This window comes from Octopus bimaculoides, chromosome 18 (assembly GCF_001194135.2).
Source record: "Octopus bimaculoides isolate UCB-OBI-ISO-001 chromosome 18, ASM119413v2, whole genome shotgun sequence".
Classification (NCBI taxonomy): Eukaryota; Metazoa; Mollusca; class Cephalopoda; order Octopoda; family Octopodidae; genus Octopus; species Octopus bimaculoides.
In genome coordinates, this window is record NC_068998.1 from 54,335,621 (window position 1) to 54,347,706 (window position 12,086).

Genomic DNA, 12,086 nt, shown 5'->3' on the forward strand with positions numbered 1-12,086 from the left:
ACTGTTGGTGGTGGCGGTGGTGGTGGTGGTGGTGCTGGGAGAATTGGTCGTAGAAACTGTACTATGAGTGATAGCGGTGCTGCCACCGTTGCTGCTGCCGTTGTTGTTGTTACTAGAAGTGGTAGGACTAGTCGTCGTAGCAGCAGAAGCAGCAGCAGCAGCTGTAGTAGTAGTAGTAGTAGTAGTAGTAGTAGTTGTGGTAGTAATAACAGTAGATACTGAACCAGCAAGTTGAAGGGCAACCTGAGATGATATGATCAGGGGCTGTTGGTCTGTGACAGGGCTGTCTGCACTGACCAACGATAGGGAGCCGCCTTGCTCATAGTCTCTCCGGAAGCAGTGCATGTTCAACAATACATCGAGATTAGCTCGGAAGTCTTCAGCGTTAATTTCTGTTGAACCAGTCTCTAGGATCTGACTACCTTTACTTATGAAGCTATTAGATGTGCTGACGTTCATCAACAAGTTGCTACTGTCTTTATTGCTCTCATTCATACCACTGATACTGCTTCCTTTCCCAGTGCTGCTACCACCACTACCACCAGCACCACCACCACCACCACCACCACCACTACTACTGCTCTCACTATTACTGCTACCACTTTCACTATTGGTTGATACACATTTTCTGTGAGCTTTAGGCTTCTGTGTCGGCTGAACTTTCTCCCAAAATACCCGACTCAAATCTACATTTGGAGCGTTTCCCATATAATTAACATTGGGCAAATCTGAAATGTGAGTTGATTTCTTTTTGTGGGTTCCACCTTGTTTCGGTTTGCCAGCATCTACGTTCTGCAATGGTACAGACTGGCTGCGAGAGGTTGGCTTAGAGTTTTTGATAATTTGGCCAGACTTGCTCGACCGACCGATATTTAATCTTTCTTCATTTTTGCTTTTTGCTGTCTTAACCGACGGCATTTTAGTGAAGTCGGCCTGAGTGGTGGTGGCCGGATGTTCCACTGAGACGGTCGGATGGTCCCCAGCAGCTACTGGAATGACAACCGCACTGCGATCTTTCAATAAAGAGAGTTTATAAGAGAAAGGATATGCTGCTGACACGGCTAATCTCTTTTTCATTACCAAAGGTTCTTTATTTCCAGCATTGTGATTCTCAGATCCTGAAGATTTCAACTCTGTTTCTGATGCTTTTGCATTCAAGGTCTCCTCACTTTCTGTGTCAATTGTGCTGGACATGGTACCACTGTTATCAGACAAGCATCTCACTAAATGAGGTGCACTTGCCTTTTTCGATGACTCCACATTGTTACTTGGGTTGCTATCTTTTGTTGAACGTCTTCTGCTCGTTCTGCTTTTGCCAGAGTTACTGTTTGATACGGATTTGGAGCGAGTTTTCGTTCTTGCTTTTGGCATTGTCGCAGCTACTATTGATGTTGGTGTTACTGTAGTTGTTGTTGTTGCTGTCGATGTTGTTGTAGTTATTGCTGCTGTCTGCTGTTGTTCTGCATGGCTAGCGTTGGTTCCGGATAAGCTGCTATGACTTTGGGTTTGATAAGAGGGGCCGATTCCTTGTGCTGCTTTCTGATTTAGCATTCGAATGGCATTTTCGTAGGAAGGGGGATTCTTGGCTTTCAACAGGTTCAGTAGTTCTTTATTGTTTTCTTTATTTAATTTATTTGGGTGCTGAGAACTACTCCCTGGGGCTTGAACTTTGGAAGTTGAAGAGCCAGTCACAGAATGTAATTGGTGAGATAGAATCTTACTGGCTACGGTGGCCGTAGGACGAATGGGAGGTGGATCATAAGTATTAGAACCTAATGAGCTTCCATGGATGGGAGTAAAGGTTTTTGGTGAGGGTGGGAGATTTGTCGGACTGGTCACCGAGCTTCCGTTTGAGCCCTGAGAAAGAATGAGTGGTGTATAATGTTGAAGAAGTTGATCTGTGACAGGGCTTTGAGTTGGTGGTTCACAACTCGATGACCGAGATTCAAAACCAGTAATGATATTGTTCAGCAAAGGGTCAGTTGTAGTTGATGAAGAATTCGAGACAGCAGGTGGAGTACTGTGTATAGGGCTTGCACTGCTGTAGCCACTATCTGACACTGGGGTGTGAGAACCAGCTTTGTCATAGTTCATAGTGTGCCACCTTTGCGTTATAGTAACATTAGGAGCCACAAATTCTGGTGCCTGAGAAGAAGACACTTGGAGAGCTGCTATGTCACATAAAGGTGTAGGTTGCACAGAAGAAACATGTTGTGGTTGCTGCAGTAACTGCTGCTGCTGCTGTTGTTGTTGTTGTTGATTGTGGTGAAGGAGTGCAACTGCAGGGAACCGAGTTTGCTTTACTTCGGTCCCTTTCCGAACTACAGCTTGTGCATCAGGAATCACAAATGTGTTTTTTTTTTTAATGAGAAGATCCCCGATTGGACGGTTAATTGTTGAGTTATTAGAGGCATCACTGCTGTTATTAATTTTGTGGTTGCCTTCACTTAACAGTGAAATGGATGTTGTAGCACCTTTGAAGTTAACTTCAGAGACAAACTCATTAGTACTAAGAGCTGTTGTAACAGTTACAGACCCAGGCCCTTCAGAAGGAATGGACGTGTTGGTTTGGTTCAATAAATCTTCCACATCATGCTTAAGATCAGGAAACGGTTGTTCGTTAGCGCCACCCGTTGGAAATACAGAGTTGTTTTGGCTGTTACAAGTCATCGATTCGGTAATGAAGTCAGCAACATCAGATGGCAGCTCATCTTCAATAAAATCCTTTTTCCCTTCGCTACTAGAAGCCTGTAAGATGTCGGACAAAAAGTTTGACTTCACTTGTTTGATACGTTGTTGATGTTCTTGCAGTGTCTGCTGCCGAAGGGATATGTCAGTGAGATGTTTTTGAAGCAAACTAGAATCTGAAGACATTTTTCTCTTGGCACTGCTTTTGTTGGCTGTTTTATCTCCGAGACTATTTGAGGTCGGATTTGGCTCGACAGATTGTAAGAAGGAAGGGAGAGAATCGGGTGCAGAACGCTTGAAAGCAGCAAGTTCTGAAGCCACCTGGTGGGGAGATAACTCTGCAAAAGAAACACCTTGTGCAGATAACTGATTGTTAGTATCACTGCTAACAGCATCCAGATGGTGACTAATAGTAGATACAGCATCTTTGGCCAGACACGGGTTAATATTCAAAGTATCAGTGATATGCTTATCAGCTGGCTGTGACGACTGTCTCTGGAGCAGCTTTATAGAAAGATTTGCGGTCTTACCACTAATCCCAGTGGACATGGTCTGGGCATGGGAACTCATCTTGCTGGTAGAGAGCCATTGACTCGATCCAGGGCTGGACAATCCAAGGCTTACCATTTGCGGAGTACTGTCCAGCAAAGCATCCTTTTCTACACTCGATATGTCAGGGCTTTGAACAGATTCTACAATGGCACTGCTGCTCACAGAATTGTCCAATGTATCTGAAGAATTACTTAATATGTCCGACCAGTCTTGACCAGCAGAGATCAAAGAAACATTTGCTTCAATTTTTTCTGCCAAATCAGCAGCAAGTTTGTTTACCTGGGTTTTCTTTTTGGAATTGTTGCAAACGGGTTTATCGCTGGCTTTTCGTTTGCGGTTATTCGAGGGTTTGTCTGAGTGAGCTTTGAGCAAGTGTTCGTTAGAAGGAGGGTTGAAATCTATGATCAGTGAATCAGAATTATCTGCACCCACCTGGTTAGATTGGACAACAGGGAAGGTGATGGTCGAGTCGATCGGTTTGTTTTCAGTTAAGATAGTCTGTGATGAAGTAGAAGACATATGGCTGGAGACTAACTGGTTGCTGTAAGTTACAACTGTATCCGTTTGCAAACATGTGTTCTTGTCACTGAGGGGAGGAGGAGGAGGAGGAGGTGGAACAGAGAGTTGTTGCTGAGCAGGCATACTAACAGCTACAGGTTCAGTACTGACAAAAGCAATCGTCCCATTGCTTGTTAATGTACCAAGATGAAGTAAACCAGTTGTTACCGGAGTTGTGATGTTACCCTGAGATACTGAAAAGAATGTGTCGCCTGACAAAGTTCGACCACACGACGGAGGTCTTGAAAAAATTAAAGACTCTCCAGATGCTGCTCCAGTCTGAGAATTAACCATGTCTTCTTCGTTGATGGAACCAGGTAACACAGTCGACGCCGCTGCCACTTCGGACTGAAGTGACATTTCTTCTAGATTAGATTCAGAACTCGATGGAGAACTTTTTAAATTCAAGCAGCTGTCTAAAAGAGTTTCATGGATGGGTTCTAATTTCACTTCCTCCAAAGGACTGTCAGGGTTTGATTTAGTTTCCGGAGAATCTTCAGAACTCAGCAGTTCGTTTAAGATTTTAGTTTGCGAAAGTTCGTTTGAGTTCAGGTCAGAGTTGAGTAAAGGTCTCAAAAGAGATGGCGGTTGTTGTTGTTGTTGAGGTGGTGGTGGTTGTTGTTGTTGGGGAGTTTCTTGTTTGGTCTGAGATGCAGCAGCAATTTGTTCCCTTTTACAAACAATGACGGCGCTATCACTAGGGTAAGATTCAGAGGAATTTATTGATTGAGTGAAATCACTTAGAAATATTTTAGCAATCGACTGAGGTTGGTTCACATTGTTTGCACCATTGGGCTCGTTTGAATTAGCAATATCAACAGAAGATTCAACCATAGCAGTTTTGCCAACTGAAGCAATGGTAGATAATGGGATTTGAGCAGATGTGCAATCTAATTTACCTGGTTCCATTTTTACTGCTACCTGAGGAATGGTGGCATCTGTGGCCAACATGTTTGCAAGTGAACCAACTTGTGGCTGGGAAGCATCTGCCAAACTAAAGTTGAAACCTGAAAGCAAAGTTCCTTCTAACTGGATGTTTTTAGAGATCATAAACTGATTCTGGTTCTCTATTGGACATTCTTGTACATCAGACAGACCAGTTAGACCACCGGCCAAAGAAAGTCCAATGGCTGGAGCAGTTTGAATGGTGTTGTTTGGTGGTTCTTCCGTAGCAACTGCAGGCTGAGTATTGATGGAGGTGAACAGCTGCTGAGTAGGAATTGAAAGGTTGGTAGCACTCAATTGTATAGTTTTGAGACTAAGTTGTTCGTTATTAGCAGAAATACATCCTGGGTTGTTGCTGAGGGAGGAGACGGCATCAGGTTTGGGAACGATATTGCTTGTGATTGATGGAATGGTTTGGAGAATGGTTGCTGCCGTTACAGCAGATTGCTGATCCAAATTAGTTCCTGAAACAATGGCTGGAGTGTTCTGAGCAGACGATAGAAACACATTACCGGAATGACCCATGGCTCCAGAAGCTGGGGACCCCAAAATTATGAGAAGTTCATTTGACTTGCTAACATGGTTGACAGGAATAGTAACGACTTCTGTTACAGTTGCAACAGAATTGAACGGGGATGCGGTAGAAGTGGATGATGCAAGTGATGCAGGGAGTGATGTCACGCTGTTACTTTGGCTCAGGGCTTCAACTTGTTCTCGAGCACGTTTTTCTTTCAAAATTGCAGATATCGGCCGACAATCGTAATGTGGAAAGTCAGAGGTACTTGTACTTGGTTCCTGTAGTAACGACAATACTGTTTTAGGTTGCATGGCCTTTGGACGTATTGGTGCAAAGCGGGATCGAGATCGTTTGGAAACCGATGGAGATGTTTGACTGATTAATTCTACAGAACTTACAGGCACACTTTCAGACTCCCCACTTGCTTTACTAGATGGAACCTGCACATAGTTGCCACTCTGTCCACAATTAGGAGAAGAAGGTGATGATGAGTTTTCATTCGATTCTAACATTTGTGCTAAAATACTTGGCTCCGAGTTATGCTCAGCTGCCTTCTGTGATGACGATGGAACTGCGTAATCAGTTGATTGTGTTGTCTTTGTGTCTGCCACATTCTGCAAATGCATCTGTGAAAAAGGAACAAATGCACTTTTTGCATAACCAGGCTGCGAAACAAGGGGTACTCCACTCCCAACTCGTGAAGTTTTATCAAGAATCACATTTAGGGAAAAGGTACCACTATTGCTATTCACACTGTTATCTGTCTGATTATCCCCAGCATCGGCCCCAGCGCCATTGTTCTCATCAACGGATGACTGGCTTTTCTGCAAGTTGTCTTCACTTTCTTCATTAGGTGTTGACAATATGGCTGATAAACTCGACCCAGCATTACTTTTGGGCTTGCTACATCCTTTCTCATCAACCCAACTTTGAGCTGGGATCACAGATGGCTTTTTCACAGAAAGAAAGTTTTCCAGTTGGTCTATTTTGGGTTTTGTGTCTGCTGAATCGTGGCCGCCCTCCTTTTTGGAGAGCTGAGACGTAGATCTTTCATCAGATTGATCACAAATACTGGATGATTTATCTGGAGTTTTCTCTTGGAAAAGAGATCGAGCAGATAACAGTTTTAATGGCTGGGAAAGAGAATGTGCAGCAATGTTTGAAGCCACATCTTGGCAATTTGGTTGATGCCATCTCCTGTCTGCTGCGGCAGCAGCCGTTGCATAACTCGTAGGTTGGTCTTTGATGCGAGATTTACTATCAGATAATGCAGTCGGCATGAGTAAGTTCTCCAAACTACTTGATGATCGAAATCGTAAACAAGATGATGGTGATAAAAACTTGGTCTTCGGGCTAGGAAGGCCCGGGGTGTGAGTTTCGTTTCGTGTCCTTTGCGGAGATTTGCTATCAAATTCATTCTCTTGCCTTTGTTGATGTAGACGACGTTTCTGCTCTTTCAGTATTTCTCGTTCTTGCAGCTTACGTTGGAGTTGTAATTGTGTTTCTCGATGCTTGTCTCCACCAGAAGTATTGGAGAAAAGAGATGACATTGCAGCTAAACAGAGACAGAGAGAGAAAAGAAAAAAAAACAACATAAGTTATTCAGTAATTATCTGAATGTTAAAAATATATTTGGGTTCTTTCTTACTTATACTCTAATCTCACTCAATGTACCCTGGGTACTCATGCTGCACCCCTAATTTAATGTTAAGTCTTGGTACAGAATCTTTTTCCATTCACAGTTTTAGTTTTGACCCCTGTATAAGTCACACCCCGGGTGTTTATATTTTAAGTTACAATCAAGTATAAAATAGTGTGACTCATACACAAGTAAATAAAGTGCATGCGTGTGTGCAGGAATTCAAAGACAAAACAACTTGGCCCCTAAGTGTGTGTGTGTATGAGAGAGAGATACAGAGAGAGAGAGAGGGGGAGATAAAAGTAAAAATATAAGAAAAATATATTTAAAAAAGCTTAATCTCTTCACAATGGTTTTTGCAATGCAAGGTCAGACAGTCATAATATTAATTCTATACCTAATAGTCATGAATAGATCTAAAAGACGCTATAGACCAGATGTTCATTTATAATAGACAATGCAAAAATATAAATGTTAATTCTTCAAATTATTTTTTAATTAATTGAAATAATAAAAGAAACTACGAAACAGCAACAATTTTGTTAAGAGAATAATTGACCAAATTTCACCAGAATTTGAAAGGATGGCAGTCAATGTTGACTCGAGTAGACCCAAGAAAGAGGAAAGAAAATTATTTAAGTCAGACAGTTTTCTGTTTTTACCAACTCACAGACTCATCTAGATGAACCAATGACTCTCAGACTTTTGGTAGTTTAGATCTTCCTCTCAGCCCATGATACTTTACAAATGCCTAACCCCACCAATGGTTTGCCCCACCCAACTAAACCTGCCCTAATTATTTTAACCCAACAGACTCTAATTTGGTGCAGGGGTTTTTTAGCCATATTCTCTTAGACTTTCCTAACCAGTATGGGCTCTGCTTGGCTCATGGTCAAGAAATTTGTTTCTCAACCACATAGTTCTGGGTTCAGTCCCACTGTGTGGCACCTTGGGCAAGTGTCTTCCACTATAGCCCAGGGTCAACCAAAGCCATTTGAATGGGTTTGATAGATGGAAAATGAAAGCCATTGTGTCTGTGTATATCCTTGTCTTGACATCATATGCCCCAGTACTTATTTTACAGACCCTGGAAGAGTAAAAAGCAAAACCAACCTCAGTGGTATTTGAACTTAAAACCTAAAACTACATGCTGCAAAGCATTTGTTTGTCTGTTGCAACACTGGTTACGTGAATCCACTGCTGATATTTTAAATAAATATTGGTCTTAAATTTTGACAAAAGGCCAGCAGTTTCTGAGGAGGGGCCAAATCGTTTAAATCAACCACAAATGCTCAACTGGTCCCTTGCTTTATTGACCTCAAAAGGATGAAAGGCAAAACCAGCCTCAGCACAATTTGAACTTAGAACATAAAGACCTATGAAGCGCCATCTAGCATTTTGTCTGGTGTGCTCACCATTCTGCCAGCTTACAGCCTTACATTATAAACGAATATTAATGAGCATTAGTAAGAAATATTGCAATATTAGACAAAAAAAAAAAGAGAATGTTAAACTTGTATATTAATAATGTGTTAGAAATTAGTATTGAGAAACAAGAAAATTATCTGAGGTTAAAGCCAAGAGGAAAACTTTTAAATAACGCACCAAAATGTTCTGTCAGTATTAAGCTCAGCCAAGGACACATAAGGCAATGCTTTTAACACAAATTTCACCTGCCAATTTGATAATAATAATAATTGCAAAATTCAAACCAGAGGAAAAGCTAAGATAATATTTAAAAGAAATATATTTTGAGATATTAGCAGCACAGCTGAAGTTCTCTACTTACAAGACATGGCAATAAATATATATCACTGAGAAATTGTTAGTAAAATCTATTGAAGTGAGAATGGATAATCTTTACTGTTGCATTTAATTGATTTTTTTGCTATTTGGATCAGACACTGGACTGTGACCATACCTAGGACACCACCTTTAAGGATTTTATAGTGGATGCTATCAACCTCAGAACACTTTGTCTGGGACTTATTTCAACATTCTTGTAAGATAAGAAGTTGGAAAGTGGGCATGAGGGGAGATAACTCATTTGAGCATCAATAATTGCAGAATTTTAACAGGTTTTGACTAATATAAATATGACCAACACCTTTGCGCACACACACACACACACCATGGACGTCCATGCAGTTTTTAGTTTCTATATAATGAATTTCACTCACAAGGCATTGGTCTACCCCAAGGCTATGATAGAAGATACTTGCCCAAAATAGCCGAAGTACCATGCTACAGAAGATCACATCCGGAATTACAAAATGCCAACTGAATCGCTCAACCAGCATCAATATATATTTGCTTAACCCTTCAGCATTCAGATTATTCTATCAAATATAATGGTCACCGATTCCATTCTTTTCAATTAATACTGCATTATCTCTCGTAGCTTTCAGATTTCAATAATGGGATTGCTTATTTCTAGAATGACATTGTTGGGTAGGTGTGAGAGGCTGGATCTGGTCAGTTTAGACATAAAACAGGTAGAATATATTTGGGGCTGGATGTGGCCAGTTTAAAGGGATATCTAAAGAGATTGTTTAAATCCATGTTTCTTCTATATTTGTGAAACAATCCCTTGAAAATCATGGATTTCCCTTATTCTAGTAGGGATTTACAATTATCTGGTCATTAGATCTTTATTCTTCTTTCTGATCCAAGTTGATTTGTTGAATATTCATGACCAGCTGAATATACCTGAGTGACTAAACCTACCGACTTGTAGATGAGACCAATAAAATCCAACTCTTTCTCCTAAACGAAACACTGCAAGTTAACCAAACTACCACTTCTCAATTTTACAGACTACAACACTGCTTGTAGGGCTGAGTGGTTTCGTTATCGTGGTACCTATTTACAACTAGGTGGATAGGGAGAGCAAAGAGTCAAAGTGCCTTGGCCACAGACACAATAAATATTCACCAAATATAGGATACTCCTGAACAAGCAGCCAGACTCTTGGCTGCATCTAGTCGACTCTACAGATGTAGCAATTCCATGTTCTCACAATTATTAGATTTAAATTATTAATAAAAAGCCTTGTCTATGTTGTGAGTTAATTCTCTCTACTTCTGAATGTCTAAACTGCATAGTTTGGATTAGTTCAATATATTAAAGCAGTATCTAAATAAAAATCAGAAAAATACCAAGGTATGTCACATACAGGATAAGAGAGTGTGGAGTAGGAGACGTTTTGGCACAGCCATTTTTGCTCCACCTATTTATTGTTTCTGATTCGACAATGACTTACCTGGCATCAGATAATTCAATATTGCTTTCTCTCTTTCTCTCTCTCTCTCTCTCTCTCTCTCTCTCTCTCTCTCTCTCTCTCTCTCTCTCTCTCTCAGTTTATATATGTCTGCATATTTGTCTTTTATGTGTGTAAAGAAAGGCAAAGCGTTTCGGTTGACCCTGTTCAATTAATGAATTGTAACGTTTTTTTCTCTCTCTCTTCACTGTTTGTATGTGTATATTTCTGCATGTATGAGTACGTGCATGTGTGTGCATGTGTGTGTGTGTGTGCATGTATTTGTCTCTGATGCCAAAGCATACTATTGCCAAAGAGGCTGAATGTCCAATCAGCCATGCCAAATAGCTAACGTCCAAACAGCTGCACCAAATTGTCTCCTTCTTGTAAGAAGGATGATGAGAGTCAAAGGCTTGGACCTCCTACGACATAAGCAAGCAAGCAACCATTCAAAAACACTAAGTCTCACTAAAAATACAACAGTAAGACTGGTTGATGGTGAAGAGTGTGAAATCTGAATATGACCAACCATTTGAACTGAGAGTCCCAGCCTCTTGCATAGCTGCACTGACTGTAAATGCTGCCATAGATTTGCTGTTCACATAAGAATTGCTGACGAGGAACTCCGATAGATCACGAAGACCAGTAAAACCACGTTCCAACAACTTCTCCGCCCACTCACAGACCAGTTGGCAGGAAGCATTGAACAGCTCATCTCGGCCATAGCTGTCATCGTCCTGAAAGAATAAGAGATAAGAGAAACTGGAGGTTATTTAGGAAGCATGCTGTGTCATAGACAAACAGTAACCCTGGGTACTTGGCACAAAAGTTCTATATTTTAGGAGTAAAAGATTGGGGTGTCATCACATTCTACATATACATGCATGTGTGTGTGTATGTGTGTGTGTGTAAATATATATAGGTTTGGTGCATCAGAGGTTTCCAAACTGTCTTCCAACACTTCGGTGGGTGAGTGATACTTTCTAGTTGTGTTAAGTCAAAACATAGATTTTTACAAAAAAGAATGAAATTGATAATGGTTTCAAATTTTGCCACAAGGGCAGCAATTTGAGTGTGGGGGGTGCTAACGATTCTGCCAGCTTGCCACCTTAAATTATTATTATTATTATTATTATTATTATCATTAATAATAATAATAATAATAATAATAATAATAATAATAATAATAATAATAATAATAATAACGATAACAAACTAGTTGTCGTCATCATTGTCATTATTATTATTATTTAACATGTTTTCCATGCTGACATGAGTTGGCTGTGAAATATATTTGAGATCCAACAACTCAGTGTACAATTTGTGAGATGATGTGATGTTTAATTACTAACAAAACTTAATCAATTTGTCACACAAAGTGTTTTGTTCTTAGAAAGTGTGTTGCCATTGTGAAAAGTTTGGAAAGCTCTGCCTTACAGGGTCACTCAATCTACTAGAAATAACTGCCAAATCTCCCTCAAATCCCACCCTACAAACAGAGAACACATTGGATAATATAGTCCTGGACACGCTGTGCCTGAAAAAGAAAAAGACAGGATGGTCATGGCTGGAAAGTCTGCTTGATGACAGTAGCATGAGCAACAGTCACACATACATTTAATTTTAGTGTAACAGGTTTGAAATGTTAAGAGAAACCAACCAAGGAATGGTAAAATGAAATGCCATCTAACTGGAAACAGATTAACAGAAATTCTCAGACAGGTTTCAAGAAACAGAGAAGAAATTCTTTCATTTAATTACCCTCAATTTTCTTGGAGAGATTTCCAACTCTGGTAAGACGGGTGGCTGTACCTCCAGCTTCTTGCGTATGCCACTGTACACATATCTGGTTTTAGAATTAAGGAATGGTCGATTAACCAAAGACAAGAAACAAGAAGAATTACAAGTTTTAACCTCAGGCCTATTGT

At 40.5% G+C, this 12,086-nt stretch overlaps 1 protein-coding gene across 1 annotated transcript in view; it reads right to left on the reverse strand.

Annotated features, from left to right (window-relative positions):
* The window catches only part of LOC106882935 (serine-rich adhesin for platelets), a 22,121-nt gene that overhangs the window by 3,744 nt on the left and 6,291 nt on the right, over positions 1–12,086 (reverse strand). The window contains exons 4-6 of the mRNA XM_014933780.2: positions 11,920–12,004; positions 10,688–10,895; positions 3–6,815 (exon numbers count right to left, since the gene is read on the reverse strand). Coding sequence (XP_014789266.2) covers positions 3–6,815; positions 10,688–10,895; positions 11,920–12,004 — 7,106 coding nt within the window. The remainder of the gene's footprint in view (positions 1–2; positions 6,816–10,687; positions 10,896–11,919; positions 12,005–12,086) is intronic.